The sequence below is a fragment of the Pithys albifrons genome, chromosome 1 (genome assembly GCF_047495875.1).
Source record: "Pithys albifrons albifrons isolate INPA30051 chromosome 1, PitAlb_v1, whole genome shotgun sequence".
NCBI classification, from domain to species: domain Eukaryota; kingdom Metazoa; phylum Chordata; class Aves; order Passeriformes; family Thamnophilidae; genus Pithys; species Pithys albifrons.
Window position 1 is genome coordinate 7,792,033 of NC_092458.1, and position 19,624 is coordinate 7,811,656.

The 19,624-nt window shown below is 43.8% G+C and overlaps 1 protein-coding gene across 1 annotated transcript in view; it reads left to right on the forward strand.

The window, feature by feature from the left end:
* The first annotated feature begins 2,960 nt into the window (after positions 1-2,960).
* Positions 2,961-19,624, forward strand: part of MAP3K15 (mitogen-activated protein kinase kinase kinase 15) — an 88,322-nt gene continuing 71,658 nt past the window's right edge. Inside the window, exon 1 of the mRNA XM_071574147.1 lies at positions 2,961-3,234. Coding sequence (XP_071430248.1) covers positions 2,961-3,234 — 274 coding nt within the window. The remainder of the gene's footprint in view (positions 3,235-19,624) is intronic.

Consider the following 19,624-nt stretch of genomic DNA (forward strand, 5'->3'; position numbering starts at 1 on the left):
ATCCCAAAGCATGAATCTCCTGTTTATTCTCACTCAGGTGACTTGCAAGATCTGAAGATACTGTTGCTTGGTGGAAGCGTCAGGCATACCAGATTGAACCACAGTTTCTGAAGACACAGTCACAGTCTATAAAATGAAGCTTCTTCATTTAAAAGTGCTCCTTGTTTCCAGCTTCAAAGAAAGTATACAAACTCTGAACAAGTTGCACCAAGTTAAACTACTAAAAATAAATGATAACTTGTTAGGGAAAATGCCCATATAGTGAGAATACTGTTTGGAAGAAGAGTGAATAGAATTAAGGAAAGGGGAAAATGTAATTTTCTTAATTATGATCATGTAAAATATCTAGCAAGAGACTATCACTGTTTCAAGATGAAGATACAGATCTCTCAGCAAGCAATTTAGAACAGTACCAAATTATAAAAACTGAAAAATGAAGCCTGAAGACATGTCTTAGATGTATAATAAACTAATTTTTTATAACTTCTAGAAGGCACAAAAGGCCTATTATGTCTCAATGGCATTGTGCTAAGCAATGCCAATCTACGTTTCTGAACCACTTAAACAATTTTCACAATTACAGAAAGCACCACACCATACATCTATTATTCTGAACACATTACATTGCAATGGGGGTTTTTACAAGTTTGTTGCTACAAGCCCAAGAATGTTCTTGAGAAAGATACACTTTTCTGTGCAAATAATCCCTTAGCTTCACCAGCACTGTACTTTTCATTTCAGTTTTTAATACCAGCTGTTCAACTGAACTTTCTTATAATTCACAAAATACAAAGTAGGATTTTCATTGGAGAGAATCATAAACTTAAATGCTATTGCATTTTGTTGGTTGAAGGCTCAATATGCACTCTGGGTACCTTCTAAATGCAGATTTTGGTTTTTCTACTGTTACATCAGCTAATTGGTGTATTACTGGATCAAGACTAATAGAGTTGACATATAAAAAGCCTTACTGCTGCCTAAAGAGGAGAGCTGTCAGAAAAAAGGAGGATCTCTGGTGGCCATATAATTCCTCCAAAAGTCTCATGTACTAGTTTTTTTGTCAAAAAAGCCCATACACACCTGCAACCTGTGGACGAAATCCAAAGGTTTATTTTCCCCCGGGCACTCCAAAATGAGAAAGAGGTTTGCCTGTGAAATTATTTATCCACATTCTCTCTAAAATCCTGCAAACATGAAGACTGCACAGCGCTGTGCTATCCTCACGCTGGAGAGATCTCAGGAAGACTGGCTACTACAATCCTTATTACAGTTACCAAACCCTGGTGTCACAGACCTTGGGTTCTGATTTAGAGTCAGGGTATCACAGCTGGGTGCTTCTGAGAGGGACCCTGAACAGAGAAATCCCCAGGTCTTTGAACCCCCATGGTCTGTGCACAAGATCTCCATGTGCCCCATGGGCGCCTCTTGGTCCAACAGCAATTTACGGTCTGGGGTCTGCCAACACCTCCCTGTCCCGTGGGCAGCCCATTGACTGCTCTTTATCTCCCAGCTTGGGGCAGCCTTGGGGGCGTCCAGGGTCTCAGCACTTCTCTGCAGGTATCCAGTCTGTCTCTGCTCCCCAGCTGAGCCAGTCATGCTGACAAAGGGAGCTCATATAAAGCTCACCTATGCCAAGCTTTGAGCAGGGCCCATTCGTGCTAAGCTGTAAGCAACTTACAACTAATTTTAAGCCTACTCAATTAATTTCTCATAGTCTGTAAGTAAATTTATTTTAGTCCCAAACAGCCAGACACCCAGAGAGAAAATATTGTGCTGTAAACCTTTGGTTTTTGCTTCTGTTATGTTACTTCTTTGAAAGGATGGTCAGGCACTGGGATAGGCTGCCCACAGGAGCGCTTGAATCACCATCCCTGGAGGTGTTCAAGTGTGGATGTGGCACTTGGGGGTATGGTTTAGTGGTGAGCACGGCAGTCCTGGGTTAACAGTTGGACTCCATGATTTTAGAGGTCTTCTCTAACTTGAAATTCTGTTTCTGTGATTACAGCACATGGTAAAATTACTATCTCAGATGACCACAGGGAGGAGAAGGTGAAGATGCTGTTTGTTTAAAACCTGTTCTGTCACTGCGAGTGAAAAATGAGATGGCAAAGCTTTCCAGACAGGTTTACTACTTCAAGTACAGATTTGCTGGAGGACTGCACTTCTCCACTGTTCCTTTGATCGCCAGTAGTCCGTGGTCTCCATGAGGTGTATCGGTGTCTTTTTGACGGCAGAGGCACGAAGCTATCCAGGCGCATCCTTCCCTTTCTCCCACCACGCGCATCCGTGCCTGGCCCAGCCGCACTGCCAAACCCCAGGCTGCTGCAGCTAATAAGAAAAATGTGTTGGGAAATTAGTACTCATTCTGGTCTTATAAATAAGCCAGGAGTTGCCACGGAGTTACTACGAGGCGATTTTTGTCAAGATCCTGGGAGATAATAAAGGGAAGGGATTTAAGGACGAACTATTACCGAAACTTCTGACATTGTCTGTGGCCGAAGTCGTGTAGACAACTGGGCAGGACAATCAGATAAACAAAGAGCGATCTGCGGTGGGTCGGGCTGGTGCCGGAGCGGGGCAGCGCTGCGGGCAGCGGAGGCAGCGGAGCCGCGGGCGGTGCGCGGGCGAGGGGCGGGGAGGGAAGCCAAGTCATAAGCGAGTGGCGATCGCCCCGACGGCGCTGCCGCCTCCAGAGCCACTGTGGCCGGGAGGGGAGCGGGGCGCTTGTCCCGGCAGCTGGGGCCAGGCCGGGCTGGGCAGGACTGGGCTGTCCTGTCCCGTCCCGGCCGGGGAGGGCAGCCCGCGGCCGCCTCGTCCCTGCTCGCCCCGTGCCCCGGGCCGGCAGGAGGAGGCACAGAGGGAGCCGCCGCGCCCGGAGTGTGCCCAGCTGCTGGCGATGGGACGCGGCCCATCCTGAGCACCTGCCGCAGACCCCGCCGCCCCCGGCCCTCGACGCCGCCATGGAGAGCCCCGCGGAGCCGGCGCCCTGCGCGGAGCCGCCGCCAGAGCCGGGCGAGGCGGAGGCCGAGGCGGCCCCGCGGCCGCGCTGTCTCCGCGCCGTGTATGTGCTGAACGAGCCGCCCAAGGCGGGCGCCGGGGCGCGCAGCCCCGAGGCCGGGGCGCGGCTCTGCCTCCTGCGAGCCTGCGAGGCCGAGGGCGCCCAGCTCAGCACTGTCAACTTCGGCGAGCTGGACTTCGGCGAGACGGCGGTGCTGGACGCCTTCTACGACGCGGGTGAGCGGGCTGGGCTGCGGCGGGAGTGGGGCCGCCTGCCCGGCGGTGGGCAGGGACACGGCCCGCCCGGCGGGGAGGGCTCGGTGCGGGTGGTGCAGGAGCCAGAGACGATGGGGAATGAGGCGAATATGAGACTGTGAGAGGGGCTCCTAGCAACGGGTGTGAAGACAGGGATATGTGTGCGAAGGGATCCTCGTGTAATGTGTCCAGCACATGGAGGAGGAGGAGGAGGTGTGAGGAATAAATTCAGGTGCTTAGGGCAGCTCTTGGAGTCCGCACGGTGCATAGCCCCAGCAGGACTGTGGATCCTGCAGCACCCACCGAGCCATAAGGAGTAGTAGAGCTCTTGCTGGTGTGGTTTGCCAAGGACCCTCTTCCAGCTCCCAGCCTGGCTGAGAGATTGGAGCAGGGCATCCCACGAAGACAGGCCAGACCCTGGGCTGGCTTGGCCAGAGGCTTCATTCATGGTCACCACCATCACTCCAGACCGGACGGTGAAATTGTCTGTGTGTGTCCAGGAGCAGAGTGATCCAGCATAGCTCTGAACAAGGGCCCTGAGGAAGGAAGACTTGTGGGTATTGTCCGTCTGGTTCAGGCTCCAGCTGGTGACTGAGGTCTGATGGTTCAGAAGAAAGCTGCTTTCACTTCTGCACTCCAAAAGCCACTTGGCTGGTTGGGCACTATGTCAGAGAACTGTGAGCTTTTTGAGCAATCAGAGGAAGCCTCTGAGTCAGTAGGTAGCATTAAAATTAATCAAGGTATGTGCACATGTTGCTGACATGCAGACTTACTTTTTCTCCTCCCTATATGAGCAGGCATTAGGAAATGGGGGAATTCACAGACTTAAAAGAGGGAAAGTACTGTAAAGTCCATGTTGATATCCATCTTTTGCAAGAACAACTTTGTTTTGCTCATGTGTTAAAGAATACTTCTTAAAACTTTGGTCTTATTTTAAACTCTCATGGGATTATGAGTCCATTTCATCCCAATAAGTCACCCAAATATTGAGCAACCTCATATGCTTTGTTGTCACTGTTTTTTAACTTCCCAGTCAAGGTGTTCTATATGGTAGCAAGGTTGACTAGTGTATTATGCATTCTTTGTGTGTCTTACTATGCAAACATGAACTATCAATTTCATTGTACATCTCCAATATTCTTGTAGCCCTTCTGAAGGTAAGCATACACTGTAGTGTACTCACCAATGCAGTGTTAGTTCACTGTTTCTACTAATAGTCCTATTAGTGTATTGTGCACACACCTGCTCTGCATCATACTGAGAGCTTGAGACAGTTCTTTAAAATGTTTTCTTGCTGCATTTTGGAGTGCCTGTTTTTTGGGGAATGTGGCCTAACTTTGCAGACTTTTGCTTTCAAGTCATCTTGTAGGACCAAGATCATGTTATCAGTCATTAATATCACTTTGTAATAGTGAAGTGCTTTGTTACTGGATACTCCTGCAACACATATCCAGGTTTGATCAGCAACTGCTTTATATAATTTTCAGTGTCCATTAAAAGCTAATTGAATAGTCCCAAGTCAGGAGTTGTTCCAAGGAAGACAATTCAAAGTAGTCTTTGTCTGGATTTCTTTCTAGTAGCAACTGATTTGGAGATCAGCCAGGGGTACAGCATTTTAATTTGTGTAATTTATGCTTTTATTTGTCAAACTCTTTGGTCAAAGCATCCTTTAATGATAAGTATTAAGAGAAATTGAAGTGTATTATCATGAGTCACCTTTATTAACCAGACCTTCAAGCTGTCAAAAGCAGAGAGATTTATTTGACTGTTCATACCTTTTTGAAAACCACGCTGGATATGTTAGTAGTATTTTAGCATTACTGAATTGTCAGGGGTCCCAATTACCTGCCATTAAGTGCAAGGTTGCCTTGAAAATGCAAGCATTCTTAATGTAAAGAAAATGCTGTTAAAGTATAAATTATCATTTTAATAGAATATTTATTTATTTTGTGGCCGTTGGCATCTATTCAGTTCTTAAAGAACAGCATTAAGAATGAGTTTTAATATGAGCACTCCTGTGGCTTATGATGAACTTTGTGTTAGGAAATTGCTGTGTGTTTACTTTAAAAATAAAAACCTAAGGAAGTTTTATTATTGCCTGTGCAAGATATGGAGCAGGTGTTTGCTATACTGAAGATATCTATTATAATGTATGTTTACTTTCTGTGCATTAGGGGCAGAACCTTGAGAAGCATTTCCTTGTGCTTTGTAAGGAGAGTGGGGTGTCTCTAAAAGATGCTTGCTGTAGCCATCTCTTAGTTTACTGGTGGAACCTTAACCATCTAATGCTTAAAGACTGAGCAACAAGGACTGTCTCATTGAGAGTTGTAAGGACAGGTCTTGGTTAAAAATGCTGTCCCTGACAGCCTTTATCCCTGACTCTGCCTGAAATTGTAGCCATTTACTTAGTCATAAGACAACACCCTCCAAAGCCAGATTATCTGCTTTATTTAGTATGATTCCATAACATAATCAGTCTTGGAACTGGAGATGACAAAATCAGCAAAGTTTAAGTGACAAAGATCAACACAAACTCTTTTCCTGTCTGTGGGCAGATTTTGTATTAGATGATTTTTCAGTAAAACACTGGGAAGAGTCCTGCAAAGCCACACGTATTCCATAAGAAGGGAATAAGTCTCTTTTCTCCTTGAGTGTACTCATTACTGACTTCCATCATGTGAAATCTTACCATGAATGCAAGTGTGACTTTTGCCATTAGTTGGTATTGCAGCTAATGCAGGATGACTCTGACCTTGAGAATTCACCCAGTATTCTCAGTTGCTTTGCTGAAGGGGAACTGCAGCACTTGCAAGAGCAAACTTACAACAAACTGGGAAATAAGAGCATGATAGCAGAAAGATGAGATTTCTTTGTTTAATATGTGCTAGATAGAAACAAGCTGTCAGCAAAATAGTTTGTGTTATGCAGAAATAGGTGCTGGTACCTGCCGAATAGAGGAGCAGCAAGAATGCTTGCACACATTGGCTGTACCTCTGGGATGAAAGAGTGGCAGTGTTTTTAGACTGAACACAGATACTGGGCATTAGTGTGAAGCTTTTTTGCACAAAAAAGAGGTATTCTCCTTAGGAACAGGGAGCCTAGGGGCTAACTGAGGATTTAAAAATTCTTCAGAATTGTCCCATGCAGAAAATCAAATTCAGGCCATATAGTGCATTCATAAAGAGCTTAAGAAACAGTGAAAAGGTGAGTCTGACTTGGTCAGTGATGTTGCCAGTAGAGTAATTCATACTTCGAGGGGTCTTCCTCTTCTGGATGTACTAAGACAGCAAACATGATGTCCAAGTCAAACGTCTGACCTGTACCTCTGCAAAGGTGATACTAGATGGAAAGAGGTGTGGCTTTTCCTTGTCTACCTGAAACTTTATCTAGGGTTACTGCCTGAAGTGCCTCAGGATTTGGCCACAGTGTTAAGTGATGGAGCATACGAAGTGGTTATACCAGTTTTGGATGTTCCCCTTTTGGATTGTGAAATCCTGTTTCTGTAGCTGATCATCTTTGTTCCTCATGAGGGATGTACAGCACTGTGTTTTGATGCTTGGAATGTTTCTTTGACCATTTGACCAGAGCATTTAGAGAAGACTGCAGTCACTAAAGTCTTCAGGATGAAAATCAGCTGAAAGGAAGACAAGCCAGAGAGCGTGGTGTACTGAGGAATAAAGCTAAATGTTCACCTGAGAAAAATAAGTGTTCCTCTGACAGTCCAGGAAACTATGTCAGTACTTTGTGAGTACAGTGGAATCTTTTGAAGTGGTTTTTTGTTGTTTTGCTATATATGAACTTTTCTAACCAATATCCTGCATAATAAGACAGCCTTAAAATTAATTGGTATCTGTCTCTGCAGCCCCATCCTCACTCGGAACCAATGTTAGATTTGGGAGGGAGCCCAAACAGAGAATGAAATGTGGGTCCTCCTTACTTCTGTACTGTCGTTGAACTACTCATAACTCTAATTTCTTGTCCCTGAAACTCTTTTTCTTCATGTTATATTGTGAAGTGGGAAGGAAGGAATGTATGTGCTGGATCCTAATTTTCACATTCTGGGCCAGTCATTGTTGCCTGTACCCAGCTGCCTGCCTTGAAGCTCTGCCCTCAGAAGGGCAGTGTCCCCACTTCAGAATTGGCAGGGACACTCATCTCCTTCAGCCTGAAGGCTTAGTGTGTTAGGGTGCAGTAAACACTTGTCACTAGTTCAGGGTAATATACAGCAGGGTAATATACAGCATGGTGACCAGTGTAGCTCAGCTGGAGGCAGGTGCTTCTCTCTCTGGCTGTGCCACAGGGATTGTAACCTCTGACAGGAAGATGAGAATGACAGCTGAGGGCAATAACTTCTTAAGCAAACTTCAACAGACCTTCCTGCTGCAATTTATCTTTGCCCCTGGGTGTGACAGTGAGCAGTGGGGAAGGGGTTAAGGGTTAGCTCTCTGTTGCTTACCTCAGCAGGCGGGGGGTTTTTGTTTTTCTGAGGAATACTTAAAATTTTTTCTTTCCTCTCTTTTCCCCTGCAACTGGCTCAGTGGGTAGGAGTGTATTTGCCTTAAATCTCAAGAGATGTGTGTACCACAAAATACAGAAATATGAAAAGAAGCAAACCAGCCACCTTCTGGTGGCTGAGAGTTTACAGCTGACTGGGTTGGATATTGTGCTGCTTTAGTACAACAGCAGAGCCATCGGGACCTGACCTTTATCTCTCTGTGGTGCTGCACATCTAGAGCGACTTACAGGTGTCTGCAGCAAAGCTCTGCACTGTGCCATCGAACCAAATGTTCTGATAACAAGACCTTGTAATATACCAGTATTGTAATCCTTTTATATCCAAGTGTGTGAGGCCAGTTTTATATGAGAGTAAAGAGCCTGGTGCAATCCATCAAATCTGAATGTTACTGTCATAGAAACATGGAATGGCTTGGATTGGAAGGGACTTTAAAGATCATCTCACAGAATCACAGAATAGCCAAGTTGGAAGAGGACCCACAAGGATCATCAAGTCTAGCTCCTGGACCTGCACAGGACATTGCCAAGAGTCACACACATGCCTGAGAGTACTGTCCAGACACTTCATGAACTCAGACTTGGTTCTGTGACCCCTTCCGTGGGGAACCTGTTGCAGTGCCCAACCACCCTCTGGGTGAAGAACCTTTTTCTAATATCCAACCTAAACTTTCCCTCACACAACTTCAGGCCATTCCCTCGGATTGTGTCACTGGTCACCACAGAGAAGAGATCAGTGCTTGCCCCTCTTTTCTCCTTGCAAAGAAGTTGTAACTGCAGTGAGGTCTTCCCTCAGTCTCCTCTTCTCCAGCTGAACACACCAAGTGCCCTCAGCTGCTCCTCATACGGTTCCCCTCAAGGCCCTTCACCATCCTCATTGATCTCCTTTGTACACTCTCCAATAGCTTAATATCTTTTTTACATTGTGGTGCCCCAAACTGCACACAACATTCAAGGTGAGGCTGTCTCAGTGCAGAGCAGAGCAGGACAATCTCCTCCCTTGACTGGTGATGCTGTGCCTGATGCCCCCAGGACACGGTTGTCCCTCCTGCCTGCCAGGGCACTGCTGACTCATATTCAGCTTGCCATTGACCAGGACCCTTGAGTCCCTTTCTGTGGCACTGCTTTCCAGCATCTCATTCCTGAGTCTGTATGTACAATGCAGGGTTGCCCCAGCCCAGATGCAGAATCCAGCACTTTCCTTTGTTGAACTTTGTTTCAACCCCTTTGCCATGGGCAGGGCCACCCTCCACTAGACCAGGTTGCCCAAAGGCCCACCCGGCCTAGCTTTGAATGCTTCCAGGGATGGGGCATCCACAGCTTCTCTGGGCAAACTGTTTCAGTGCCTCACCCCTCTTGCAGTAAAGAATTTCTTCCTTCTATCTAATCTAAACCTCCTTTCTCAGTTTAAAGCCATTCTTACTTGTCCTATCACTAGAGGCCCTTGTAAAATGTCTCTCTCCAGCTCTCCTGCAGTCCTCCTTTAGGTCCTGGAAGGCTGCTAGGAGGTCACCCTGCAGCCTTCTCTTCTCCAGGCTGAACAGCCCCACCTCTCTCAGCCTGTCTTCATGGGAGAGGCTCCAGCCTTCTCATCATCTTCATGGTTCCCCTCTTGATCTTTCTTATGTTGGGAGCCCCAGAGCTGAACACAGTACTCCTGATGGAGTCTTGTGAGAGTGGAGTAGGGGTGGACAATGCCCTCTTGACCTGCTGACCACCCTGCTTTTGATGTGGCCTAGGATATGGTCGGCTTTGTGGGCTGCAAGCACATGTTGCTTGGGTCATATCGGACTTCTCATCAAACAACACCCTGAAGTCCTCCTCCTTCCTCAGGGGTGTTCTCAATCCTTTCTCTGTCCAGTCTGTATTTGGGAAGAAGAAATACACATCTTGATTCTCTAACGGAGAGAGACTCTGTTGTGTTACTTCTGGTTTTGGAACGAACATCTCCTTTTACTTGTGGTAGACCATATGAAAAGATTTATCATCAATCCAAACCCAGTATGAGTCCTACCTTTTAATGAAGCTGTGAATGCAGTTGTTCACATCTCTAAAAAGCTGGTGCTAGCCATGCCAATTTGAACTTCTGTTTTTCCAAGCTGAGATTATGAACGTGTGCATGAATTGTTTATATGAAGTGACTGATTTCAGTGTCATGACTTTTGGGTAAAGGAAAAAGAATGCAGTTATTTTTTATTTTTTCTTTCCTGTGCATTTAACTTGCTTGCATGAAAAAACCCTCAATAAAAAAATAACTCAGCCTACAATTGTCTGCTTTCTCTGCTTGTCTTTCTCTTCTCCTGAGCTAAAATACTAAACCTGAGAAAACTTTCCAGAATCTGACTACGACATCTGTGTCACTGGGTTTTGTAGCTGGGAACATGTCAGGTGTTTTCTGGGTGTTGAATTGTCTAAGAAGGAATCTTCTCTCTGAAAACAATAGAAATTGCGTGTTTCTGTTTTAACTTACTCTGCAAGTAATATTTTTCTCTGTATGATTAAAAGTCTTACTGATTCTCACTAAATAGTTTTTACACCCATTACAGCCATTTAAAATTATTTCAAAAATTTGAACATTTAGGGTTATTCCGAAGAGTGGAACTGCCTTTGCTTTGAGGACCAATTATTGTCATAATTATGGCCTTTGAAAACACTGCAATTAAAGTGAGTTTGGGTTTTTTTAAAATATTGTTTAAATGTGTTTTGGGAAGTTAAACTTGCAGCATTTTCTGAATTCTTCATATCAGTAAATGTTCTGAAAATGTTCAGTCTTGCTGTGCTGTTTGTAGCATAATCTTCATACTTTTAAGAATTGTCTTAGACTTGAAGTCACAAAATTAGGTTAAAGAAAAGTAACTGTTTACTTGTGTGTGTTAATTACATTGCTTTAATTTCCATTCTCCCATAAAATAGACTAGTTCTGGTAGATGTGTGGCAGTTCATATTACATTTTGCAGTTACAGTCTGCTTTTATCAGTGTAATTATGCATTGATTTTTTTAATTGTCAGATTACTCTTGCATGTGCTCTCTAGTTAAAAAGTAACTAATGTTCATTGTTTGCCAAGGTAGGAGCTTGAGATAAAGCTCTACTCATGTTTCAGGACTTGGTGTAAACTTGGTTGAGAACTCAAGGCTTTTTGGCTTTCTCAAGATGGACTTGGGGCAGACTAGTTGAGAGAAGCCTCTTGGCCAGGTGGCAGCAGTAGGATACAGTGATCATGTGGATGACTATTACAAGCTTTGTTGCTAATTCAGTATTTGAATATTGCCAGTGCAGGGTGGTCCCGTGGTGTAAAGGAGAGCACTCTGGACTCTGAATCCCAAGGACCTGAGTTCGAGTCTCAGTGGGGACCGTCCCCGGGCAGTTCAAAGCCTCCCTGCCATCCCATCCCGTCAGATCTCGGATGCTCAGCAGGGTCAGCCCCGGTTAGTACCGGGTGCTGTGACAGTCCAAGGACTTCCCTGTCACTGTCCAAGCTCGCTCGGCCGTGGCAGATGGACCTCAGGACTTAAATGGTGGGGCCAGTTCTGTGCATGCTGTGCCTCACCTAAAAAATCCACTGCACAGGCTGGAAGGGCACGTGGGGAGAGCCCTTCCCAAATCTGTGTTCACCAAGTCTGGCCATACATACATACATTGCCAGTGCAGTTCCTGAGTAACTGCTCTCATCTATTCTAACAGATTCTGGTATAACCAGGTCAGGGTCCCTCTGGTTGAGTCATGAGCTTCAGTGAGACTGCCTTGCTTTCCATACTTTTCAGAGAATTCCAGGTGTGGCTAGGTGCCCTTAGTCTCAGATTTAGTCAAGAGTTTCTATCTAAAGACTTACAATAGAAGCAGGTTTGGCTAGAAAAGTACAGGTTTGCACAAGTCTTCGGCCTTGCTGAATTCACAATTTCAAAGCAACAAAGCACCTGTGTAGCTGTTTTTGGATTTTTATCTCCATTTGTGATGGAATCTTAGTGCTTTTTACTCACCTGTCACAAAATTCCTATCTTCAGGCTGGACCGGGAAGGGGCTCTGCCTGGAAGCTCCTTGCAGCATTGGATATTGGGGTCCCTTTATCCCGAGTAATGAGGCAGCGTGAATGACAGCCAGAAGAGCTCAGGCACAGCAGGCATCAGAAGGCTTTGATCAGAAGGCTTACAACTTAGAGAGTTTCCAAGAGAGTTTATTCAAGATAATTTCACAGTTTCCTCATCACACATAGATCATAGTAGTAGTTAGTAGTAGTAGTTCGTTGTAGTAGTTCTAGTAGTTGTAGTCATAGTAGTTCTATTCTCAGTAACATCCACACCTTTTATATCCTCTCACATTCACCTCACATTCACCAAAGCATCTCATTGGTCACAGGACACCCCCACACACAGAGTACAGGTAACTCTCTTCTCTTTAAGGGAGAACTCTAAACTGCTTTCCTTAAGGGGTGCACTCACTATCACCCCTACGATTGGGAGACCAGTTGGCTGTCTCCAACATTTTATACCCTTATGCAGGCCAGTGTGCACCAAAGTCAATCCCAAACATCTGCACTCCCCCATCTCTGCATCCAGACAGTTCTCCTGCAATACTCACATGGTGTTCTTATCCCAGGACAAATCTCATTGCCATCAGGGAGTGCAGAAAGAGAGAGGAGTGTGTTGGGCTGTGAGTGGAGGATGCATGTTTAGGTTATCCTTTGTCACCATCACAGGCCTCCGGTTTGAACTCGCTGGCTGCAAACCTGTGTTCATGTGGTACTCAGGCCGTGCTGCTGCTTCGAGGTATGTGGAGGAGCAGCTGCAGTGGTGGTTGTTTGGCCAAGCTGCTGCCTCATCTCAAGCTGCAGTGATGTTACGTGGCTGAAATTTAGCAGCTGAGGTAGGTGTAGGGTCTTTCTTAGAAGGACCTCAGTGTTTGGTGCTGGCAGGTGAAATCTGTGAACATGGCAGGCTCTGTTTGCCGTGCACTTCAGCAGGGATGTGAATTGCCTGAGCCTCAGGCTACCTTTGAACAGCGATGTGAGTGGCTGAGGCTGAGCCAAGAGAGGGAGTGCAGCTGTTGCTTTATCCTGCTCCCTGGCACGGGCTTGCTGTAAACAGCGTAGTTGGTCTGCTGATGTCAGTGTGATTCAGCTGGCAGCCGAGGGGGCAAACGTGTCTCACAGTCTGATTTCACCCAACCTGTCTTTATTTCAGGAGTGCTGCAAGTACCCTCACCTTTTCCTGGGAGGTTTGTCTGGCTGTAGAGGCATGCCAGGAGCAAAAGTTGCATCACTGGAGTCAAGGAGGAACTCAAAGCTGGAACAGGAATTCTGACACTTAAATAGATTGGATTCCTGTGTCATGATAAACCATGCTTGCTTTTTTTATCCTTCATAGTATTCAGTCCAAAAAGGTAAATGACTGCTGTGGTGTTCAAGGTGGTAGAACTGTAACTTTTCAGATATTATTTGGTAACACTTCGGAGCATTTAAGCTTCTGTCTAAGTCAGTAGTTCAACAACAGTTGCGCCTTGGAGCTCAAAGCCAAATGGAATTCACAACTTTAAAAAATGTACACCAGCTTTTATTACATTGAAAGTATGTGATCCCTGCCTTGATTAGCATAATCTTCCTTTGACTGGAGCAGACTCTGATGACAGACACAAATCCAAAACAGTAATGACACTGTTCAGACTATGTCCTTAGCTTTCTGCTGCTGATGTGGCTGAGTCCAGTAGTAAGGGAAGTACTCCAGTTTATCACAGCTGAACTTGTACACAAACAGTTGTGTCTACTGTAGTATGTACTGCTTTTATGCTTAAGTTACATTTAAAATATCTTCAATATCTCTTTAAGGTAAAACACAAAGAGAATAATTTTGAAGTGTTTTTTAAACCCTATTTCAGTATAATCTTTTTTGTTTCATTTTGTATCAATTTGTGGAAGGAAGTGTTCTCTGCCTTTTATGTGTTTTCTCCTGTTTGGGAAAACATGCCTTTGTGTAGAGAACTGTAGCTGAAGTACTGATGGTCATGGACCTCTGAACAGTTTGAAATGTGGTTGTTGACATGGTACGTAAAGCTTTTGAAGTCTATGCAAAAATGTGTTAGTTCTGGAAAACAAACAAACTCCCATGTAAATCAGCATGACAATGAACTTTCTCTAAAATTCTGCAGTTTACTACTGGTGCCAGCAGTGCTTTCCATGAATTGTGGTACTCAGATGCCTCCAGGTCTGTCGAAAACAGTGCTAGATTCTATGAAACTGATTGTGGGGAAAACAACAGGGAGTTACTTTGTAAACTTGGGATAGTGAATTATTTGCCACTTGATTGCTGTCCCCTCTCCTGACCCCCTTTAAATTTCCAACTATTTAGTAGCTAGCTCAGCCATAAGAAATTGTACTGAATTGAAGTATCTTGGCCTTAGCAGTCACAGAAAGGCTGTATGTTTTTTCTATTGCAGAAGAATATCTGCCCATAATAATTTCACTGAGGTGAGACTGTCTGCATTAACTCTCCTGTTGCTGTCTTTCACACAGCAGTTGAAAGAAGTTTGTTTTTTTTTTAATTGTGCCAATTTGTGTGTGTGTTGAGGGGAACCATTTATTTTTAGTTTTGCCATTGCACTGACAGTGACAAGATTAAACTGGAGTTGGGAACTGCTAAATGAAAACAGTGCAAGGCTGCATTCTGTCTGTGTGTTGCTTTCTGGCAGTGCTAGACCAGTCATCTCTGTTGCACTAATCTTAGTCAATAATAAAAATTTGCAGGAGAAAAGCTAATGTTTACAATGGCATTAGTGTTTGGCACTAGGCTGCCTTACTTAGCAGAGCTTGTGTGTGCTCAGTCCTGTTTCACACAGTAGCTGTCGGCTTTTATCAACATCAGCTCTGCCTTTTGTGCAGCTGAGATACTTATTTCAGATATTTTCTTTGTAAATGGATGCTTGACATGCTTTGGTCTTTTTAAACTCCATTGGGGAAGAGGACATGATTACCCTCCTCAAAGCCAGACTTTGTGTCTGTTCCTACTACTGGTGTTTGTGTTGCATTAGAGAACTGGCAAGTTGCCAGTTGCTGTCAGGTGGAGGAAGTATCCTAGTCTGAATGGAAGTCTGAAAATGGTTGAGATTGATTTTTGTTTTGTGGTAATTCAGAATCATAGAATCGATTGGGTTGGAAAAGACCTCCGAGATCATCAAGTCCAACCCTTGGTCCAACTCCAGTCCCTTTACCAGATCATGGCACTCAGCGCCACGTCCAATCTCAGTTTAAAAACCTCCAGGGATGGTGAATCCACCACCTCTCTGGGCAGCCCATTCCACTGCCTGATTACTCCCTCTGGAAAGAATGTTTTTCTGATCTCCAACTTCAATTTCCCCTGGCAGAGCTTGAGCCCATCGTGCCCCCTTGTCCTGTTGCTGAGTGCCTGGGAGAAGAGACCAACCCCCACCTGGCTAGAACTTCCCTTCAGGTAGTTCTAGACAGTGATGAGGTCACCTCTGAGCCTCCTCTTTACTGTGAGTGTAGTGAGATAGAGAAACAGGTTATCCAGAGAAGTTGTTGATGCCCCATCCCTGGAAGTGTTCAAAGCCAGGTTGGATGGGACTTGGAGCAATCTGGTCTAGTGTCAAGTGCCTGCCCAGGGCAGAGGGTTTGAAAGTAGTTGATCCTTAAGGTCCTTTCCAACCCAAACCATTCTATGGTTTTGTGGTGAAGCCTCCTACTAAATGCTGGAGACTCTGCTTGGAGGCTTGTTGTAAAATCAGGTATCATGTTTGGTGAATCACCATTTGGAAGTGCAGATACTCCTTTGACTCTGCAGAGATCCTGGGGAAATCTGATCAATCCTCTGTGATAACAGACAAGCTGTGTTCATGCTTAATGCTCTCTGTCTACATGCACATGAAAGTAATAATGTCAGCTGTATTTATAGGATAGTTTAAGTAGATAATAGTTATGGCTTGCTTTGGAAAGACCAGCTTCTACTAAAATTCTAGATTTTATTGATCTCTAGTAGGGCCTTGAAATAGATTTTTCTCATGTTTTAATTAAGGCTGCCCATTTCTTAAGAAATTACAGTCTTCAGTGGTACTTGTTGTGTTTTAGTCTGCAACTTAAAGCTTGTACTGTTTACAGTGCAGTTAAAAATAGCGGATTAAATCCATATCTGTCCAGCATCCAGAATAATTAATCAGGAACTCTGTATCTGTATGTGAGTGCAAGTTTCTTGGCTCACAGGGGATGCTGTGGATTTATGTAAACTTTGCTAATAGACATTTGCACTTCAATAATACTGCCTTTTGTCAATTAACATTTTCTCTGTGCATGACTTATTGTGCTTTTATTTGGGTCCTAAATGACAGTCTGGGTGTGTGTCAACATAAAGAGGAAATCTATAATCTAGTTATGAGTTGAGATGCCTCAGTTTGGTACATACACGTTCTGAGTGCTAATGATGAAGATGTCTCTTGATGTTTGTTTCTAAAAAAAAAACATGGGGAAAAAGTAACAGATTCATAGTAGGAAAGTCTCATTTATTTGCGTATGCTGTGTTTTTAATTCTTAAAGAAAGGAATAAAGGTCTGAGTTACTCAGACTTACAAGCTTTAGTGTTTTGAAATATTTTTCTTTCCATTTCAGTTCCTTTTATTTTGATTATTGTTATGTTTTACATTTCTTTGAGAAGAAGCATAATTGTATTTTTCCCAATTTTTTGTATATGTTGTTGACCCGTGTGTGACCTGTGGGAGATGGGCAGATTTGGCAGGTTTTTTTCTGTTCCTTAGCCAAGGTATTCAGCGTTAAATGATGGATGACTCTCAAGTGGTTTAGTTTGGACAAATGTCTAAAAATTTAAACCTTATCTAAATCTCCTTGGCCCAAAAATTGATTTGCATGCCATTGGGGAGGAAGGGACGACCTTTCTTGTTGAATTTCATACTCTTCCTAATTCCACTTAGGTTGAGTTATCGCATTATACAACCTTTTTTCTGTACTTCATTCCCTTTTGTTGCCTTTTATGACCCAGTGTAGGAAGTGCAGAGGTGCAGGAAAAGTTAAGTAAAGTTCATCTTTCTCATTCTCCCCCCCCACCAGTGTCAGAGAAGGTTCAAATTGGGTTCAGGCTTGGGTGATTTTCCTGTGTGCCCTCAGCTGGCTGTTCCCACTCTGCTGCATTCCATGGAACAGTCCTGTAGGAGGCTTGGCACACTGTGAGTGCAACAGGCAAGTGTGAGGTGCCTGTTCTTAATTTACTCTGCTGTTCCTTTTCTTCTCTGATACTAAATGGGGCAGAAAAGTGTCAGGTTCTGTAGAATTAGTAGGCTCTTTGACTTGCAGGAAAGTTTCAGGAAATAGTGTTATCTTTAATGACTTGGCATAGTGAACTGTATGTGTGTGAGACATCTACTCATTATGGCTGTCTGGCATCTCTGTAAAAATATTAAATATAACTAGAGGATATAAACAAGGAAAATTATTGAACAGGTGTTTTTCTTCTTTGATTGGCTGTGATGAGTAAGTTTTTTTGTAGTGTCCTGAATACATTGATGTTGGGAGCCTTTCAGTAATAATGAGTTTGGGAAACAGTGAGAAGTGAGTGACTTCTGGAATCTTCATTTGCCTAAGTCATGGAAGGCTTTTCCTCCAGTGATTTGTATTATAGCAATTGCTATAGCATACAACTCGAGTCATGGTTGCAACAATTTAAAGGTATATCCATTACCATCTCCACCCCTTCTCCCTTTGGACCACACCAAAAGGGTTAAAATTGCAATTTAAAAAAAAAAAAAGAACATGGAACTCTATTTCAGCCAAACTCAGCACAGCTGGTTTTAAAAAAGTTTATTGGAATGTTAAGATTCTTCAGGATATTTTAACAATTGTTAGGTAGTCAGTATCACTGTCTGTCTGTCTATCTGTCTGTCTGTCTGTCTGTCTGTCTGTCTATCTGTCTGTCTATCTGTCTGTCTGTCTATCTGTCTGTCTGTCTGTCTATCTATCTCTGTGATAGAGTATTTCACTCTAGGAAGGATTGTTTATCCTGAAACTTGCAGTGCTTGCTACTGCTTTTTACACTATATATAGCCAAATGATGAATGTCAACATGCAACAGCAAATTGCTTTAAATTGTCTTGTTTTTTTCTGTTTTAATTCTGTTGGGTACCTGCTTACAAGGTTTAAATAACAGTCATTGTAACTGCAAGTACTTTGTTTTGACACTCATGATTATAATACAGTGGGGGTGACTGTAAGAGGTGTTTGTGTGTGTGCTATGTCAGCCTAGAGTCCTTTTTTCCTACTTACAGAATTGGATTTTTTTAGTTACAGATGCAAAAATGTTTTGTTGTGTGATATGTAAAAAGTGAGTTTTCATGAAATGAAGTTTTTAGCCTTTATTTCTTTCAATTGTTGCAAAGTTTAACAGTTTCTTAAGGTACTTTTCCAAAAGGGTGATGTGGAGCTGGTAGCTGATACCTCTCACAGGACTGAGAAACTGCAGTGACAGAGCTTTTGTCTGCTGTTGTGCTATCTCTGAGTTAGGCAGAAATTGCCAAGTTAAATACTGGTTGAGGGATAAGAACAGAATCATGAGAGAAAGCACCAGAGACTGTGGGTCATGGGAAGGAGGTGAGAGTTACAGGCAGGCATGAGCATTCATAGCCTGAGCCATAGAATCACTGGAATGGCCAAGGTCCGAGTTCCTACCCCGGGAGCTTCAAGGGTGTCAATTTACAAAGAAATGGTATAACTACTGATCTCTTGTTCATGTCACAACTTTCATGGTTCATTGGCAATGTGTAGATACTGGCATGACCCATCTGATATGTCCATGCTTGGTAACTGAAGATCTGTGACTGTGGTCCCAGAGTGGGTAAATTTTTACAACCCTTGGCAAAGGGAGGCTGTGCAAAGGGGTGGGTGCTGGATGAGTTTGCAGTGACAGTGTGAGTGGATATTCTCCTTTTTACTGTGATCTCTCACACTACCATGAGTTAACTCCCTCAAGATTTGAGGTTGTGTTTTTCTGGGACCTCACAATCTATGATATGAATGGAAAAAACTAAAAACTAAAACCAAACCAAGCCAAAACATGTAAAGTGTGTTATTAGCTTTAGTATGAATGTCATTGACTTAGATGGAAATGTAATGCTTGTATTTGTCTTCAAAGTAATTTCACTGAGAATTTGTGTGTAAACTTCATCCATAGGGCAGGAGATTATAGTCAATGTTTTAATATCACTAAACAATTAGATTATGTAAGTTGGCAGAAAAGACTCTGGGCTGTAATAGTAGATGCAAAACCACCTCTTATTTAAGTTATCCCTGCAGCTATACAGTTACTGAGTGCCAAAATATTGTAAGTTGGAATTCACAAATCAACTTGCAATTCATGGAAATCTTGAGCAAGAGAGAGGTGTTTCAGAGACTTCTTTGGAGATCTTAGGTGAGGGTTTGAATTGTGACAGTCCTTCCTTTTCATTCTCACAGGCAGAGAGACTGAATAAAGTACAGATGAGAAAGCTCTGTAGTCCTTCTCCATTAGCCACCATTTGGTTAGTGGGAACATCTCCAGGGAAATACTTGCTGAGATTATATCCTTCTTGACTGAAATGCCTTAATGATTTATGACATGGTTCAAAGCAGAGCTGTGAGGCTCTGTACAAGGGGTGTCATAGCACTGAACACCTTCCCTGAGGGTGTCTGCAGGTGCCTGGACTGGTGGGAAGAAACAGGCACTTCTGGGCTGCAGTTCATCTCATCCTGAAGCAGGATCTGACAGGTCAGAGGGGTGGTGCTCTGAAGTGCTTTCCCTCTCTCTGCACTGACAGGGAAGGCACTGAGGATTGGCTCCTCCAGGACCAAACATCTCCCTGGTGACTGTGACCAACTC